At 43.6% G+C, this 20,662-nt stretch overlaps 1 protein-coding gene across 2 annotated transcripts in view; it reads left to right on the forward strand.

Annotated features, from left to right (window-relative positions):
* Nucleotides 1–430: 430 nt before the first annotated feature.
* LOC139454380 (RNA-binding protein fusilli-like) overlaps nt 431–20,662 on the forward strand; it is a 29,745-nt gene continuing 9,513 nt past the window's right edge. The window contains exons 1-6 of one of the 2 annotated variants that reach the window (XM_071236045.1): nt 431–845; nt 956–1,099; nt 3,855–4,080; nt 16,551–16,640; nt 19,901–19,955; nt 20,347–20,457. In XM_071236045.1, the coding sequence (XP_071092146.1) occupies nt 723–845; nt 956–1,099; nt 3,855–4,080; nt 16,551–16,640; nt 19,901–19,955; nt 20,347–20,457 (749 nt within the window). In that variant the 5' untranslated portion in view covers nt 431–722. The remainder of the gene's footprint in view (nt 846–955; nt 1,100–3,854; nt 4,081–16,550; nt 16,641–19,900; nt 19,956–20,346; nt 20,458–20,662) is intronic. The other variant, XM_071236046.1, reaches the window with a different exon arrangement.

The following is a 20,662-nucleotide window of genomic DNA, read 5'->3' on the forward strand; positions in this document are numbered from 1 at the left end:
CATTAGACTGTGTAATGGAGTGCAAGACAATACCACATGGTAAGGAGACATCACCTCGAGTTGTGTTTTGTCTTCTGTCGGCCGAGGTGTGATATGAACGCTCTCAGCCATAGAGCACTGCTAACTTAATAACAAACCATGGCAAACACTAAATAAACTTCACACACGTTAAAACTAATCTTCCTCACTACTTAAGAGGTGTGAAAGTTTTCTGCCTGGGGTTAGGCTACTTGTTAGATCTGAACCCAGACTGCGACGGATGTCGTCTGCCGGGAAGGGTTTATTGTGTAGCAGACGACACTTTTGAGGTCACGAACTAACCCAACCGGTCCAGGAAATGACGGGCGCTCGTTATAAGGCGCTGTGCGACGCAACAGGTAGATCAGTTACCTGAGTGCGGAGGTAGGAGAAGCATCTCACATACGACATTCGGGACAGACGAAACACGTCGCCATATTGAATTGTGGAAAGTTTACGGTTAGAGAAAGTGAAATCCCCGAGTTTATCTACGGTAACAGCTGGGACCTGTCCACATACCTGTCAGGTACAAGTTGACAGAGGTGCGCGCGCATTGGGTATTCAGCGCCACGTTCAATGTGTTGCACCAATCAGCGAGAGGGTGGCCAGTAAAGTTGAGTGTCGGCACATGGTCTAGAAGTATAACAAAACATTTGGTGGTGGTCTTGCCTCGAGTTCTAGTCAGTTAGCAAGACGCAAGGGACATGGCCCCATATCTGGTAGCGTTGTTTTGCGCCTCAGCTGGGAAGAATGGAGAAGAACTGGGTTCGGATGAGGAACAGATTGTGTTATTCGTCTACCTGTTGTTTGATGTCACTAATAACAAGGTGAGTCAGTAGGAAGTCTGTCAGTGTCACTCACCTCCATCTGGGACCATCTCCGTAACACCCAGCCCCCCTTGCTCGGGCCCCATTACTACCTCTATCGTTTGTTTCAGGTGATTGCAGTTCAACATCACTATGTGAAACCACAGCCTAACGAACTGTCGGAAACTTTGTTGACTGAAGACTGCAAGACAGAAACTGGGATAGATGAAAACGCTGTTAAAAACGGACAGTCACTGGACCATGTATTGGAGGAGGTACGTTCACAGCGCTAGCCCTACCTGTTGATTACAGGTATTCTTTTTGATCTTACCGACGCTCAGGTGAAAGATGCGTGGATGGGACAGAAGGAAAAACTAGCCTTAGCATGCCTGACACTGTTTTGGGGACACATTGTGCTGCGATTAATTATAAGAGCCCCGAGTATCTCGCCATGCAACCTGTTGCACGGATATCGATCGCGCTAGGCTCCAGCCTGCGACGTTGCAGTGGAAGTGTGTAGTAGTCGTTGAAAGGGAGGGGGGCACATGAAGGGGGACACAGGAGGGGAGGTCGTTATCACAACTCCAGACGCAAGTTTCTCATGCCCCCACAAATATAACATCAACACCTCCCACTGATAACACTATCTACCTACCTACCTACATTCACGTTCACCTGTCTCCTATTGTACACCAATAAGTCTCTGAAACTTTCCCAGTATCAGGGATGTTTTCACTGTAGCCAAGGATCTGATTTCTTCTCGACATCCAACCCAAACCTACCTAGAAACTAACTCCATTATTTACAACCTTGATAAATGTTTGATCGTCAATCTACAAATTAGTCATTTTGCTCTGTGTCGAGTATGTATTACAGGTAATGAGAGTATTTAACTAAAGTGTAAACAATCCCCTTGATGTAGAAACGTGACCATACTGTAATTTAATCATATACTAAGCAAATCTGTATTCATTTAGAGAGAAACTAAACTGAGCTACCATATGGTAGATTCTTAACTTATAATTCAATGGCCTCAGCTTATCGATTTACAAATTACTTTCATGAAATTGCATATGTGAACGTTATAATTACGAGTCTGAAATAATTTTAATCAAAAACATTCACTTTTCAAGATAATTTTTTGTGTGTAGTAGGATTGTTGATACTTGTGAGAATATCGCACACACGGCCATGTGTAGGTGTCACGTGACTTGCTCGTTGAACTTTCATTCAAGGGAGAATATTGAAACATTAGCAATTCAACAGTGACACACATTCCACTAGAATCGGCGTATACTCCTTGGCTTGTGTAAATAAATATATGTAGGTTTTTTAGCCGGTCATAAATTCAAGTCGTCTATATTATCACTTTAATCCATATTGGTCTCTCGATTTTATCTTCTAATTGACATGCACACGGACCCGATGTATGGGAACATATAGGCACCTGGTACCTGGTAGTATACAATGTTTATTCCACATGAACGAGACCTGCATACGATCACTAAAACATGCCCTCGCTATACTGTGCCTCGCTATACGGCTTACCCTAATTCGCAGGGTAAACATTTACAGTAATGTACACGATACGATTGACACACCGTATGTTGTTGGTGTATAGGTTGTGACACTTTATTGTAGATATAAACAAACAGACACATCCACAGTAACAGGCTAGATAATACATATGAAGTAATTATGTCACAACGTACATGACAAATCCTGTGTGGTCGTAAATATATGTCATAGTGGGAGTTAGCGTTAATATATGGCTCTACCTGCACGGACCACTAGACACACTCGCAAACTGTTTTCAACAAAAGTCTAAAAAGTGTCTTTGTTTCGTTTACAGGCTCGCAATATTCGAGCATTATAGTTTCTGTATAATTTGTTACAAAATGCAAAAAAAATATTTTGCACTTTTTATTTGCATTCATGTTGTGTCAGGTCATAACTACTACACAGGTGGTGATAATTTGTGTATATTCATAAAAGGGTAGGCTAAATTATTCAGGGTAATATTTTATTATTTGTGTTTTGGTACTAGTTCAGGTAATATTTTATTATTTGTGTATTGATACTAGTGTAGGTAATATTTTATTATTTGTGTATTGGTACTAGTGTAGGTAATATTTTATTATTTGTGTATTGGTACTAGTTCAGGTAATATTTTATTATTTGTGTATTGGTACTAGTGTAGGTAATATTTTATTATTTGTGTATTGGTACTAGTGTAGGTAATATTTTATTATTTGTGTATTGGTACTAGTTCAGGTAATATTTTATTATTTGTGTATTGGTACTAGTGTAGGTAATATTTTATTATTTCTGTATTGGTACTAGTGTAGGTAATATTTTATTATTTCTGTATTGGTACTAGTTCAGGTAATATTTTATTATTTGTGTATTGGTACTAGTATAGGTAATATTTTATTATTTGTGTATTGGTACTAGTGTAGGTAATATTTTATTATTTGTGTATTGGTACTAGTGTAGGTAATATTTTATTATTTGTGTATTGGTACTAGTGTAGGTAATATTTTATTATTTGTGTATTGGTACTAGTGTAGGTAATATTTTATTATTTGTGTATTGGTACTAGTTCAGGTAATATTTCATTATTTCTGTATTGGTACTAGTGTAGGTAATATTTTATTATTTCTGTATTGGTACTAGTTCGGGTAATTTGTTTTCATAATAGTTACTTCTCGTAAGTCATGCAGCTTTTCTTTCATGCGCATTCCTGAAGACTTGAGGATTATGTACCAAAATCTTGGTTACGCTCCCCTAATAATTTTTATAAAGGGTTATTTATTTTAAATATGCAAACAAATTATCACCTATCTTAATGACAGACAAGTTAGTGTTTGAATATAAGAAAATGTTTCCCTCTCACAGGTCAACTGTTCACGTTATCGGTTAGTTTATCACGTGACCTATATATCCTTGTTAAATGTAATGACTAACTTTGCGCACACAGAATGGCAGAAATCCTGCAAACCCAATCATGACATGGTTTCCCTGTTCCAGTTTGACCGGTTCCTGTGTGCTAAAGGTGCCCACCCTGACCACGGGTCAAGGACATTCTGTTTTGTGACGGATGGTCAGAACCATCTACGTCAGCTGCTGCACCCGGAAGCATGTACCAAGAACATCTCCCTTCAGTCCTATTGTGGCTCCTTCTACGATCTCAGGAGGGAATTCAAGAGATTCTACAAAACGGACACTATAAAAAATATCAAAGAAATGTTGGAATGTATCCTTTTACATTGAATGTGACAATGTGTGATTCTGTTGGAGTACATGGGTGAGTTATTTCTTTTTGTGTTTAAGCGGTGTGGCATTATAATTATTACCACAACATGACCGTAGAAGGCTTTAGCCCTTGCTGTAATCCAACACACAGACGCTGGTTACATCAGTATTCGTCCTATTATATTCTTCGCTGTACAAATTCCACACGAGTCTCCTTGTTTCCTTGTCGGTCAAGTTTGGATATCAGTTGTTGGATTTGGGGGCTCAAGCTCAGTCACTGGTTTTTCTAAAGGCTACCGAGAAATTGTTGTAGTGTTGCTGATTGGCTAGTAAGAAGCATCGTCATTCTCCATCTGGGCCCACTTGCACAAAGCGATATTAGCACTACAACTATTGTAAGCCTATGTTAAAGTATGGGAGTTACGATCATCTTAGCACTAAGATCGCTTTGTGCAAGTGGGCCCTGGTCTCTAACTCTTTGGGAAATGTGTGTATTTCGTGAGCGGCACAGGCAATGTCGAATATTTCTCCCATCAATATGGACTATATCCTCTGACGATGTCGAATGGTTAACCGGTCAATATATAATATTTGACTGGGCAATATCAAATATGTTTCAAGGAATATAGATTTTCACGAGGCAATATCGAATAGATTACAGTGAAATGTCGAATTTTTCGCCCAGCAATATCGAATAGATCCCCGCGCAGTATCGTATGATTTAACTGGCAATATCAAATAGGTTTCAAGGCATATAGATTTTCACGGGGCAATGTGGAAAAGACTACCAGACAGGATGTGGTATTACACGAGGCAGCGTATTAAAGTCTTTCCAGTCTGTGTGTGGAGTGTCCCGACAGTCTCTGGGCTACTGGACGTCTCGGAATGTCTCGTGTTGACATGCGGACCAGCTCATGCAGGCGTTGGGCTGGAGCTACTGGTCAGCCCGCCAGCTCGGAGGGACCTGGTGCAGCTTTATGGCTTGACATACTCGTCTTGGGTCCTCGAGCATGTGTATGTTGACGAAGTCTTGTGACGGTTGAAGTTGGCTGTAGGTGGATGTGATGGAGTTTAAGGGATGCAGTTGTAGGTGAAACAGATGTTGGTCATGTAGACTTAGATGTTGCTGTGGGTCATTGTGCTGTAGGTGATGCTTAGGTGAAAGTTGTGATGACTGTAGTGTCTGATGTTTGTAGCTGTGGGTGATGTTTGGGTGATGTAGATGCAGATGATGTTGCTGTTGGTGATGTAGATGTAGGTGATGTAGCTGTGGGTGATGTTTGTAGCTGTGGGTGATGTTTGGGTGATGAAGATGTAGGTGATGTTGCTGTTGGTGATGTATATGTGGATGATGTAGCTGTGGGGGATGTTTGTAGCTGTGGGTGATGTTTGGGTGATGTAGATGATGTTGCTGTTGGTGATGTATATGTGGATGATGTAGCTGTGGGTGATGTTTGTAGCTGATGTTTGTAGCTGTGGGTGGTGTTTGGGTGATGTAGATGATGTTGCAGTTGGTGATGTAGCTGTGGGTGATGTTTGTAGCTGTTAGTGATGTAGATGAATCTGTTCGTAATGTAGATGTAGCTGATGTAGATGATGTTGCTGTAGGTGATGTAGATGTGGATGATGTTGATGTAGGTGACGTTGCTGTTGCTGTTGGTGATATTGCTGTTGGCAATGTATCTAACCTGGATAGTGGTCAGAAACAACTTGACACGTGAACGTACCCGAAGTCCTAGCTCACCTTTAGCCAGGGTATCTGTGCTAGCTAATTGTTTGGTGACTAAATAAGATGTATGTCTGACAATATAGTGTCCTGAGTGAACTGCCACCAGCATTGCCGGGTGATGTGTCAGGTCTGAGATGCCATACACGAGATAATGCATTCTCCATGCCTGGTAGGTCTGTGTGTCGTGAGTTACGGAGCGTCACAGGGCCAGGCCCCATGCACTCGGGTGTAGTGTCATATACATCCACCAGTATTCACATGCAACGGACCATAGCGCGCCTCCAAAGGCGTGGCGCTAAACATTCTCACAGCCAGCGTTGTGTGTAACACTGGAGGGGCAGGCCCTGGGGATCTCTTTTCCCTCTTCATTTGAAACAATCTCATCCTTGATCTGCGGTTATTTAAGATACAGAAATGCAGGAATGGTGTGTCGAATGTTCATGCATATAACGGGGGTATTTGGTATACTGAGTATGTGGTAAAACGGGGACTTAGTCTTAACACTCCCTGAAATGATGAAGCGACGGAAGTCAATTAAGTGACGGGAACTTATCACGTTTTTAAAACGGAACAGGTTGTTTAAGGGGCTGTTTCGCGGTATACCGGGGCTCTGGGCCAGAGTTGCTAAATATGAACTGCTTGAGTGACTGGGGATATATCGTGATGATATCACCAGTAGCTGAAACAGCGGTGAACCAGGTCACGTGATCAAACTTTATTTACATCACGAAGTTACTGTTGAATTAAGCTTATAAGTTGTAGAATTAAGCTTTAAGGTGAGTGTGAAAGTGAGTGTGAGAGAGAGGGTGTGTGGGGTGGGGTGTGTGTGGGGTTGGGGGGTGGGGGGGGGGTGGGGGGGTTGTGAGTGATGGAGAGATGGTGAGGGAGGGGGTAAGAGATAAAATACCGTGACACCTCATGTTTCTTCGCCTATAAGTGTACGCCATATTTATATATTTTCGACCAATAAAGTTACACATTAGTCCATCAGACCGATAGGTACACCACAGTTATGGCCAGCTTAGATACATCTTGTTTACGAATGATACTGCCCTGACCCCTTCAGCCACTGGGTAAACAACAGACCTGACCCTATATATATATATAGCACACTGAAATAGCGCTGTGTCGTCCTTACAGCGCCCCCATCATGCAGCTCTGTGTCCTCAATGCCCAACTGTGTGATATGTCCCACTGTGTGATATGTCCTAAATGCCCGACCGTGTGATATGTCCTAAATGCCCGACCGTGTGATATGTCCTAAATGCCCAACCGTGTGATATGTCCTTAATGCCCGACTGTGTGATATGTCCTAAATGCCCGACCGTGTGATATGTCCTATATGCCCAACTGTGATATGTCCATATTCCCGTCCTATAATAAGTATTAACGCCCGACTGAATTACCTGTGTTAATGTCCGATTCAGTGATATCTACTGCTGCCAGACTCAATGATGTGTAAAAGACACATAATTTGTCCTTTATACACCTAGGAAATCAGGGAAAATATATGCTCAAATTGTCCCTGACGAGCAAAACAGCGGTTATATCTGGCTCACATCGACTAGATTTCCAATACACATGTCATGTTCGGTACACTGCATACGCTGGACTGACAGCAACAGGAGTCTAATGCTGAATGCATGTACGTGTAGAGCCTTGCTGTCCACTTTAGGTATACGAAGTGTGAGACTATATGTTGTGGCAAGAACAGGTGCTCGATTCAGAATGAAGACATGTATACATTAATATGTATGCATCGTTTGTTAGCAGTGCGCCGTGGCTCGCTCCTCGGCAGTCTGTATGGACCTGCGTATGTGTCAACCTAAAAGGTCCATCTATGTGGTCTACCTAGATATTCTACCTCGTGGGGATTCCGGGTTACAATAGGTCCACAGCAACCTATGCTGGTCGTAAGAGGCGACCAAATGGATCTATGGTCAGGCTCGGTGACTTGGTTGATAGCGTGTCATCGTACCCTGACGGTGTGGATCGTTGTTCATAATATCAATCATGGTCAATACTCGACTATTTAGCCGCCGTCATATCTGGAATAATGTTGAAAGCGGCGTTAAAACAAACAAGCAAACGAAACCTTCATAGCACACATTTAGTCAACCAATATGATCTACCTGTGCGGAGAACATATGGAGACAGGTAGCCAGGGCCGTTTGATGTCCAGGGGTTAAGGGTTAACTACCTGAGGTCAAGGTTCACCACCGGATTCTCTTGTGATATAACGTATTATTCGACATGACGTCATGTTCACGATAAGCGTAAATTCAAGTTTCTGGTGGTTATACAGGGGGGATCAACTTCGCGTCTTTCATCAACTTGTTTGCCATTGTTTACAGTATGGGACAATTGGGAGTGAGACCGGAGGACAATAAACGTGATTTGGTCGGTGTGGCCCAGTGCGCCGTAGTCATAATGCCCCCTGTTGCCCGTGGCGGGTGTTACAGGCAATCAGGGATCCGTGTAAAGCCGGGTCTGCGTTGTCCGGTACAGCCTCACTCTGGTGTCAGCTGGCCGGAGACGTGGTTGCTGGGACGTTGGTGACGGCTGGCCGGAGACGTGGTTGCTGGGACGCTGGTGACGGCTGTCCCGAGACGTGGTTGCTTGGACTCTGGTAACGGCTGGCCGGGCTTGCAGGGCTTGCTGGGACCCAGTTTGGTTCAAGGGGCATTCTTGGGTTAAAGGTTCCAACCACGCTAGGGTTTTGGTATGTGTGAGATCAGTGACTGGCTCTCGACCCAGTGGACTGGTTGAGATATGTGGCTACCTGTACCCCGGGTGGAGTTGTTGGTGTACACGCTCAGACTGCTGATCTACCCGAGATTAGCGAATCCACTTTCCTTGAAGGTCCGATCAGGTTCCACAGCTTGACTTTCTATCACTATTCCCATCTTGAGTTAGCCGTGCACCCGACTGATCAAATCAGAGCCTTTCTACATTGGCGTATCAACCGTAATGCCAAGTCTACACGATATATCTACAATGTCGGCTACCTTTACAATGCCAATGCATTGACTCTAGATTTCTCCTACAATGGTCAATCATGGCATGTATCACGAACACAATTTGCATGTTTCGCTTTATCTGAAGTCTTAAATTTCACAGATGCTTTCCAAACCAAGTTTAAACATGGCAGTGAACAGCTTCACACCTCTATAATGTGACACCCAGACGTCGATATGTTTGGCAGAAGTCTTAAAACAAAAACCCTCTCAGTGATTACGCTGAGACCCGGTTTCCCCGGTTGAGTATCTGTATGATCAAGTGAGTTTGGCAAACTGGTTCTCCAAAATACCAACGTTTGAATGAATTTGACTTTCTCACGCTGGGTCCTTCTTCAAGGCGGGCTTATGTCCCTGTTAAAAGCAGACGATCTATCTCGAACATATTACTGAACTTGCTCAGTGGGAAGCAGACGATCTATCTCACACACATTACTGAGCTTGCTCAGTGGGAAGCAGTGCTGATCTATCTTATACACATTCCTTCTTAAGCTCCCAGAAGCAGACGATCTATCTCACACCTTTTGCTGAGCTTTCTCAGTCAGAAGCAGACGATTTATCTCACGTTTTTGAGCCCATTCATATGCAGACGATCTACCGCATGTTGCCGAGTGCTGTTAAATGCAGGCGGACTATCTCCCACAATATGTACAGACGTCCCACCTCCCCTGACGTTCCCTCTCCTTATTTTATCTATCTTTGTGTTCTTCCATCCACTAAGTGACCCTCCAGCTTTCTTCAACATGGCGACCGTGTTTGTTGATGGGGCTGTTTTTGTCGTGGTGTTGATATTACTGATCAGTCCGTACAAGTGTTGATTTAACCCTCTGTCTCAGGATGAAGGATGTAGCGTGACCTTCCCCTCTATAACGCAGAGCGTAGTGAGTCGTAGGGTATGCGTGGGTGCATATCCACCCGTATTACCCACATTGATACACTGTGGCCCCTTATACCCGGTCTGGGATCGGCAGTAGGGAGATAGCGTGTTTGTGTGTACACGACATGTTCAGCCAACACCCTTCTGTCACGTTTGACAGCGACGATGCACAGATCGCGTATATAAAAGAAATTTACATATTTGTATACGTTTTGTCGTGTCAGGGGTTAAGTTTGTGTACATATTTACACTCTGTATTTTCTCCCCGATATTTAACCACAAACTGGTATCGTAATCAACTTGTCCCCATAATTATACTGAGAACCGAACGGAGGTCGGAGTTGACACTGAGGTGTCGGAGAACAGTTCTGGGAAGTAATTCATCGATATGTCGGAACCAAAAATAAATCAGTTCTGGTAAATAGGCCTCTCGTGAATGCAACAACGCCTGTGATGTCCTACCGATACGTGGAATATGATGATAAATATGATTCAAGTCCGGGTGTATAGAGTTATATGAAGCGACTGTGCACGGTACAGACACGTGGTGTAGGTTAAGAGACATAAAGTGCCTGAGCTAGTACAGTGTTGTGTAACTTGAATTTATCACCCCCGTTGAAGTTGATAACAAATGTCATCACTTTACGGCCATGTTTTATCTTGTCATGTTTCATTACCCCCAACCCCCTCCAGTCGTTTAGAGTGCATGCGGGTATTCACTAATATATGTTTGCTGATAATCTGCCCGCATTTATTATGCTTCACGGAGATTGTCAGCTTAACGGTCTGTGTGCTGTTTATCAATAAATTGGGCCCCGTCGTGTGTTCAATAACGGCGTTATTTAGTAAATTTATCATATTCCTATAGAAATCCATATGTGCGATGCCTAGCATGGAAAGGCCATTGTTGGGTAGATATTACATTAACATGTTGCTCGACTGAGACGAGAGCACCAGTGATATGGAGGGAGCGGTGAGGGGGATTCTTCTTTGAGGGACTGACGAAAGATTATTAGATAGCGTTCGGATTTTGGAGTGACTGTAATATAACTGTTTAAAATGAGGTTACAATCCCTGTGTATAATTAATCTCCATCCCACGTCAGCTTTATCGATCAGCTGACAGGCCTCTGCAGGGAGGGGGAGGGGTGTGAGAGGGGCAAGGGGGTAGTGTAGATATATAGGTCATTGTACCAAGGAGCACGAACGTCGAACCCACGCCCATCAGTTCAACCACATAGAAATAATCTTCAGTTGTTATTGGAGTAGTAAAGTTTTGTCCAACTTATGATTCCGACCTGAAGTCGAGCCAACTTGTTTGCCTCCCTAATTACTATTACCCGATCTGCGCCGGGGACAAAGAGTGCGTGAACGAGAGGACACGGTTCAGTAGCCAGATGACGGCCTGCCAGATTCAGTTACGTGGTCTGTTGTTAGGATAACAGTACATTGTAAAAATACAAGACTTTTGTGACAAAAGAGCTCACAGGACGCCGCCATTAGGCCCCCGAGTTCCCATGGTTGGTCTTTCTCGTCCTACTAACGATGTCCACGTACGTCTACCACAGCACGGAGCCACAGCGTCACAGCGTCAGACTCCCGAGTAAGACCGTGACGATATGTGGGAGAATGCGGCTCGTGTCAACACGCGCCGTTTCACTCTTGGATGCCGACAGTCGGTTATGCTAATATGACAGCACCCGCAGTGTGCGAAACGGGTGCGGGGATCAAGTCGCATATTAATCGTGTTAACAATTTATAGGTGCATTAGATTCGTGACACGGATACTGACATAATGGATGCTGAGAACACGGCAGGCGTTGGGATGGGTATGCCGGGGCCTCGGGTCATTGTTTTGGTTTATACGGTATCCAGATTATGCAGCGGTGAAGAGGTTTTCTTCAGAGACCATGCACGACGCATGAACACCATCATATCACCACGGTCTCACTTGGTGCTGTTGGGGCGAATGCTCACCGACGTGATATATGGATTGCGGGATTGTGGGGGCATTCAACCTATTTCACTCACTCAAATTTGGGCTAAGTCAACTATGATTCTAATTGTTGATTATTTTTGAGAGCTGGAGGCTAAGCGCGACAGGAAGGGAATCCATAGGCAGTCCACACCTGCTGTAGATGCATGATACACCCTGCATCCCATTCATCCTCGCACTTCAAGTAGCGGTAGTCGTTGCAAGGAGGAAGTAGATGTAGACGTACCTTAAGTGACACTTTTAGGGTGACCGATGTGATTGATCCGGGCGAGTTATCTCGCCAGCAGGAGATTATGACAGATCAACGTCTTCCCCAGTTAAAGGTAACGGTTGTCACATTGGACTGATTTGCGATGTGTTTGACTCCGGGGTACGGAGACTCCTATTGCTGTGGGTGATGGATGATGCGTGTCTCCCTCGCCTCAGGCTAGGTCACATCTAGGTCACGTGACATCGTACCCCCTCGGGGTGCTGGCGAGATAGCCATGCATAACGTTTAGACGTGTTGTTTTTGTTGGTGTGGTGTTCGACGTCCAAGGTATTCGGGGTTAATAGCTGTCTTGAATATGACGGATGAGAGAGCAGCCGTTTTCTTTCTTGTTAATGTTTATGGTTTTTCCGCAGCAACAAATGAGCAATGTAGTGTCTCAATGATCCGCATAAATCGTTCAGACACTTGCATCGCCTCGCAAACAATCTAACTGTTGGACGTTAAAGATGCTATGTTGCTACGAATGTCGAAATTGCACATATTCCCTGAAGTGGTTGCGTCATAATGGCACGAGCAGTCAGTACCGGTATTTGTACAATATACCGTTATCTCGGTGTCTGCTGGGCTATAGATAGAAGATTAAGGAGTACAACAGGTGCGCGATTTCAATGACGTGTGATTGTTATATATAATTCTATTGTCAACGCATTGCCATCCCTCCAGGCTCGTCCCACACAATAACCGTATTCTATCCGCCGGCCAAACTGAATCGCCAATCTTTAGAAAAACGTTTTAATGAACAATTTTATGCATGCTTGGATATCAGATGTTTATCTTGTCTTGTTGCACAGTAACATTTGCCGGTGTAAATTTGACATAGGTTGTTACAGTTTCCTGAAAAGTCTCAAATGAATGCGGGTTGGCACCTTTACGGCATAACCTAAGACCACATTGCGGCACCACCCGTCGTGCCTATTTACGGCATGCAGCGATATCGGCATGTTTTATTTGCTATCCAAGGCAGGGTGCTGCAGTCTAGAATTCCTAAATATGACACGCTGTCATGCAAATGTCGGGTCACAATCCACAGCGCATTCAAGCATTTTACGACAGTATAAACCTTACGTCACTGTCGCTGAGTTTATTTTCACGTTGCATAATATTTGCATATCGTTTACATATCATTAGTAAGGACACGTTTCATGCTTGAGTTGTACAACTATATATTAAGCCTATATACAATGTATGTCACAGGTGGGGGCGAGGGTTTGTTGTCATGGCAACAGAACCATGATAAATGGACTGTTTTACTAATTGCACGCAGGGAGATATTGATGTCGTGAAAACGTTAGGTCGAGCATCAAACCAACGAGGCCATAATGCAGGGACGTGTCATGGTAACACGTGGTATTTTATATGCGCATGCGTACACGAGCTGAGTATGGATTGCACTTGCAAACTCTTGAGGATGATAACCTTACTCCACCATGGAGACTCATGAAATACTTTCAATATGGAAAACCGTTTTCTCACATGCATGTCCCGTGTCTAACAGCAATGGCATCATCGCTGTGTAATTATGTTTTGGGGTGGATACTCCCTATTCACTGGATAGACTGCTCACCAGGAACCTGAAGCACCCAAATTACAGGGACATTTCGGGGTGAATAGGTCCCCATCATTCTATGATGATCGTAAGATGCGATCGGTCTTCCAGCAAATTGGCGGCGGCCAAGTGATCCGAGTGTGGACCAGAAAACCCACTGATTGATGTCATGAGCAACCATCCACGCCGTTGGGGTATAATGACACGCTATCAACCAAGTTGAGCCTGACCACCCCATCCATTAAGTTGCCTCTTATACGACCAGCATAGACTGCTAGCAATCCATACTGACACCGAATCCCCACGCCGTTGGGTATAGTATAAACACCATACTACACCAATAAGGATTGTCTATAGGCAAATACCTTTGAAGATCCGGGTTAGAATTCGTCATCAGCAACCCTTGCTAGCTGTAAAATGCGCCTATGCTTGTCGTAAGAGATGGCTAACGGGATCGGGTGGTCTGACTCGCTGACATGGGTGATGCATGTCATCGTATCCCAGTTGCGTGGATCGATGCTCATGCTATCAATCACTGGACTGACTGGTCTGGCCTCGATTATTTAAAGACCGCCGTCCTATAGCTGGAATATTGCTGAGTGCGGCGTTAAACAACAAACAAAATCGTTCGGCACAAAACCGGTCACCACCATCAAGTGATGAACTCCATACACACCCGAGCTTGGCGATCTACCCGGACGAGGGAACACAACACAGCGATTCAGCGAGGTATGACTCGCACACTTGAGGGTCGTTCGCAAACCATGGCACCTCCTGTGTTGCGAACGCCACTGAATAGCCGACAATACACTCCCCAATGTACAGCAGTGTATCAATTAGCCGTAGTGCCGGATTAGAGGTGTGGGCAACTCCTGCAGTGGTATATCCATATGTACAACATACAGTGTGCTTCTATAGACGTCGCCCTTCACAATAACGACATACATGTGACTAGCATTGACGTGAATAATAGCAGTGCGTGTAATGGAGATTAACGACTATGCAACGATGTGGCACGTTTGGTGGATCTGGTGCATACAATCTGTAAAAGAAGCAGTTCTGTCTCTTCTGATCTGTGATGATGAGAGATAAAGTGCAGAGCAATCAAATTTGGTGGCTGATAAAGCTGAAATGAATGTCAACAATCATCTACATTCTGTCAATACGCCCCCAGCACTTATCTGCCCTCAACGCCCAGTCTCTATAACCTGTTAATCCGATTAGAAATATCATACTGCCTCTTGTTAATCCTCGTAGTTTGTGGGCAAATATGAGTATCTGCTTAAGTGAGATATTTACTAAGTGTATTTACTCTCTGTATTACCAAGTAACCGGGCAGCATGCGATAATCTTGAAATGAGAATTTGATGTAAGATATCCACAACAGCGTATTATCCCTTGCCCCCCTCCTCCACCTGTGGGTAGTACTGACGTGTGCGCCAGCGGTATTTAGTTTCTGGGGGGCACGGGGGACTTAGTTTTTTGTCGTCGGAATTGTTGTTCATAGTTGTGTCCCGTGGGCATGCTAGACCATGTCCCAGGCTACTGGTTAAAGCGTTCGCTCGTCACGCCGAGGAATGGGTTCGATTCCCCACATGGGGACAATGTGTGAAGGCCATTTCTGGTGTTCCCCGTCGTGACATTGCTGGAATATTGCTATCAGCGGCGTAAAACCGTACTCACTCACTAGTCCTCAAATAGGAGTAAAATGGATCGGATGGTCAGGCTTGTTGACCTGGTTGATTGCGTATGATCGTACCCCGATGGCTCGGGCGTTGATCACACTGGTATGACTTGATATTCTTGAATATCATGACTAGCGTTAAGAAAACTGACTTTTCACGCCGTTCTTTTTTTTTCACCAAAGAAGTATAAAACACATATTCCGCATGAAGATGACATTCCGTGATATAACCAAACAATATATGAAATAACGTTCCAATAGGCACTGACTCGCTGACGTCATTCTGTTTATATGTGCTACTTTTGTAGAGATGAATCGGCTCAGATTCCATTGCCTGTCCCACCCAGCCGTGTGTTTAACACTTTAGATTATATCACGTTAAGAGGATGCTATTGTCGTCCCTTTCAAACGACTGAAATAGAAATGTTCACCAATCTGGGTATTTAACGGTATGCTTTCTGTCATAAACTGAATCTGAAGGGATTCCTTTCATTTGCTTCAAAAAGTCCGTGATTGGAGCGTGCTGTGATCAGGAGGCAACGTGACCTTGGAGGCTAAGTCTGTCTCTTAATGTCTCGGGGTAGTGTTTGACGGGCTTTGCGATTGTTTGAGTTGAGCATGGCCAAGTTTGATCAAACATGCAATTCTTGATCTAGCTAAGGCTGCATTCAGAGGCTGGTCAATCTACAACTGGTACTCACTACTGTTTCTTGTTTTCTCCGTCCTATTGTTTGTGTGCAGGAAATTGACGCGTTAGAGCAAACTCGAGATATGGATCTTTCACAAACACTGAACAGACACAGATTATAGTCGAGGCCTAGGTCGCGTTATAACGTTTCTTAGTCTTCATTCCTGTTCCGTTTCTCCATCACTTTCACTGTCTAGTTTTTTTTACAAGACTTGGTCTTTGGTGATTGTTTAAACGCTGCAGACTGATATAATCGCCCATCATTCACTTTCGTCTACCCAGAGTAAAACCTCTTGAACGAAGGTGTTATATTAACGCTAAAAGAACACACACTTGTAACATAGCTGTCCTTTGTGATGCAGGTTGCACTCGAGGTCATCTCGACCCTTGGAGTGCAATTGAAACACGATGATTCAATCTGACAAGACTACAGTCATCAGAAATGGAACGATCAGAAATGATAGTAGTTATGAATTACAACTTATGGCATGACAGCCGTTTTTATTTCAGTTGATATTTTAACAACATTGTCAGAACAAAATGTTATAAGTTGTCATGTAACTCATTTTATCGACGCGTTATCTAGTAACGAATTGATCCGCTGGACATGAGGAACGTTACGACCTCACTATCCCACATACTATTTCCTTAACGACATGTTCAGACCTGGGTCTCCAAGAGGACCAGTCCGTGGAGTATGGCGTCAGACAATGCCAGGAAATGGCCAGCATCCTACACAGACTCATCAACGATGGTGAGTATGATAATTAGTTGTGTTATTAGTAGTACATGTTTGTCGATACTTTTTAATTTTGTGTGTGCTTCAACTGAAAGTAATACAAGAAATGGGAAATGTAGATTTACAATATTCTGAGGTGATGTTCCAACTTCGAAAAAGAATGCAGCTTTACCCTCTGCGACATCTTTGCGCATGCGCGAGACCTTGTGACCTTGAGCGTAAGTCACGTTGGGGCGACTGGCGTTGAAGGTGTACATTGGTTCGGGCTGCGCGTGTGTTTGCCGATGGAGTAGCCACAGGGGGGGAATTCAGGGAGTCTTAGTCAAATATTTATTTCTGCCGCAATCCCTGGCTCCCATCTTCTTAGCTTGTCGTCTGCTTTCACCTTCGACCCCATTCGGTTGACCCCCTGCTGCTCGACATGAGTTGTCATGGTAACACTGCAGAGGCCTTATCACGGAAAAGCAATAACATTTAAAGTTTAATTACACATAAATTTACGCTTCAGCTTTAATATCTCTCTACTCTGTACTTTAGAAATGCTATTCATGTACCGATCCAACTTGATGCACTTAACTGGCGGTAGTGGGAACCATTAAAAGATTATCGTTTATGAACTTATGATAAAAAGCTATATCATATGGACTTGAAAATATCGATCGACTTGAGATTAAAAGTAAGCCGGGACTATTTCAACCTATGCAATATATTTGATATTGAAAATCTTCAACCATATTTTTGTAGACCTCATTAACATGACACAGATAGATACAACGTAGGTTGTCAGCTTGATATCTTTGGGAAACAAACACATGTTGTCAGGGAGATTGCGATAGGGTGACTGTGACTCTACAAATATCATGTTGCCATATAAAACTTGCTTATCTATTAATATTCAACAACAAGATGGCGCTGCGCATATTGATCTCATTGCGAGCTGATAGTTGAGCAGCAGATGGCGCTGTGCTGTCCGACCTGTCGTCACAGATGGGGAGCCAACTCGAGTTCGTCTCTTGTTCCCAGCTCCGTCTCTGAAAATTCTCCATGATATACACTCATTATTGGGAATCGATCACGTGACTAATATCATACCAGCTGTTGAGTTGTTAATCGACTCTGCCTGAATTCTAGTATGCGAATATGCATAATTTGTTTATCATGTATGTTGCCACGTGTTTCGGCCTGTTAGAAAAGTGTATCAATGTCAGAATACATTTGATTAAGTTACCATGGTAACGAAATAATAACCGTATTTATTCATATATAATATTTTTGTATACATATTTAATGCAAGGTATTTTTTATCGTGGATGGTTACAAGGGGTCACGGTAGAGAGTTGACGAGAGTATGGTATCGCATTACTCCATTCGACGACTATCACGTCATTGAGCTATAGAATTGTTGGTGTAATTACCTGATAAAATCACAGCCTTAGACGGCAACGACTCCACATCAACGGCATGTGCGGTGCCACGTAGGCGTCTATCTACATGTACGTACATGTTTAAAAGATGAACATTGATATATGACGCTTCCCCTTGACGCCAATATGCTGTTAGAAGTTGTGTCGTGATAACGATATGAAAATATTCAGGTAATATGGAGAAGCATGGTCATGAGTCGACACAGACATGATCCACTGAGAGGATTTAATCCTGTGCTTCCTCAAGCGTCTGTCATCGCACGACCTTGCTTGGTTTGCGCATGCTTGTGTGTAGAAGACTTCCGGTTGTGCCACAGCGTTGTGGGTCACGGTTTCGGCGTTAAAGTGCCACATGCCATGTTGCCCCGCTAGATCTGTGGCTACGCCCGTTAGCGTGATCGCCGTCAACAGTCGCCATATCTCGTAACCTTTCAGGGTGTACATTTAATTGGTAGCAAATGACAAACGCTGTTTCGTGCACCATCATGCGACTCCGCGCAGGTGTGGGTAAATATAAGTGTTATCTCACAGTTAAAGTCAGCAAGTAGTTACCCCGTCCCTTCCCAGCCGAGACCTACATCGTCCCTGTCGCTAATCCAACATCACACCCCTTCCGCGTCCCGGCGTTCACCTGAGCGTTCAGACACACCTGTGAAGTGCAGCAACGGTGCAGTCGGTGCACCAACCGCACCGACCGCGTACTTGCTCACACAGGGAATGCAGTCGCAGCGCATCGTGTTTCCCCGCATCGCATTTACACCGCCATTTACCCACCTGACAAAAACCGTTAGTTCTGCTTGATGTCGTCCGACAATTCGCAGATAATGACTATCTGGGTGTGTCAGAAAGGGCACGCTGGAACTGACAGGGTTTTACAGAAAGGGCAGTGTCAGGGGTGAATGACATATTTTGGCCATTATACTTATCGTATACCGTTTTTAAACCATTCGGAAAAACGCATTGACCTGCATTGACCTGCATTGCCCTGCATTGCCAGAAAGCTATATCAAAGAATGTATACTACTGGAAACAAGTTAAAGAGCGCCCACAATTAGGAGGCTTTGTGTTGCAATATCCACCAGCCATGACTGATTAACTATAGTCATATGAAAAAAAAAATCTTTTGAGTAGCATAGTTCACAATGCGCTATGTTATCACCTAACTTTACATATATACTCGCCCAATCTTTTCTATTGTGTAGTGACACCTGGGTTCCAGGGAGAACCTTTTCGTACACTGAACAAAAAAAGATGGGATCATGAATATTTTGGGGGATATTTTAATGACATTATGTGCTAAGTCTCCACTACCAAAATTATCTCTCAAAATACGCATGATCCGTAACATTTATGTTCAGTATATATGAATCAAATTATGTTTAAAGTTACTTCTTGCGATGAAAGACTACGACTGTCGTACTTCACAAGAACACGAAATCGACGAGCAACACATATCAGATCCATTCTTCCTTTTTCTCCTTCTGATGCCAACCGTCTTGGCGCTGCGGCTTTGCCGAACCATGACATTGTTTCTGCAAGGTGAAAAACGGGTTATATTTGATGAGCCAACTGCTGATACGCATATCCCATTGGTAACTCGAGCTGGACGTCGTCTCATCTGGAACATGATAATATTGTACGTTTTATCAGAACGACCAATAGAGCGACACGTGGGCACGCGTGTGGTGTCACGAAGACTGGGTCTGTTTTATAAGACAAGTGGTGACAGGTCACTCGATGTTTTGGTCGATTACTTTGTTATCGCTTATTTTACTTACGTAGAAGTTAAACAATGACCAGTCCAGTGGTGGGTGTTCAACAATGAGTTCTCATGACGTCATTTCTTTGTAGGTCACGTGCTAGTCGAGCCAGAAATCATCAGTGAGCGCCTGGAACCAGGGATATGGTAAGCATAACATTCATAGATTTCCAATTATTATTTTTAAATCAGCTGTGAATTCTCATTGCCGCATTTACCCAACGTTTGATATCCGGGCTCTAAAGATGCGGTGGTTTTCCATAGATCAACTTCCGGTATTTGCGGGGAGACACTTGTGGCTTTTTAATTGTCTCTGTCAGAGCGCGCGCTCCTGTTTCCAGGAGATATGGCATCGGAAATTCTGCCAGAATTAATAAAAGATGGAATTAGCGATAAGGCGTAATAGAATTACCATTGTTTGCTAAAGTAACGACATTCTTCTTCTTCCTGAATGACAATATTAAAACCAGTCCACTAGTCGCGTTGTTCGACGTCTTATCATGTTGGATTCTCGCACCACATCTCTCTCTGTCCACAGCAGCAAGACTGACATCGTCGACGACAATACGGTTGTCCGGGCACGTGGGTTGCCATGGCAATCATCAGACCAGGACATCGCACGTTTCTTCAAGGGCTTGAATATAGCAAAGTAAGTTTTCATACATGAAGCTGTTTCTTATTTACGTGAATTCCATAATTAATATTAAATATCATTGAATAAGCAAGGCTGTTTTTCTTCTCCTATTGAATTGAAAATAGTTTTAAAAAAAGACATGAAGTATGGAGTAGCTGATATGTTTTGGTACTGGCTAAAAACAAATCCTACTATTAGCACAAGTGGTTCCATTCCCACA

Source organism: Haliotis cracherodii, unplaced genomic scaffold (genome assembly GCF_022045235.1).
Source record: "Haliotis cracherodii isolate W230 unplaced genomic scaffold, xgHalCrac1.p SCAF_10, whole genome shotgun sequence".
Taxonomy (NCBI): Eukaryota; Metazoa; Mollusca; class Gastropoda; order Lepetellida; family Haliotidae; genus Haliotis; species Haliotis cracherodii.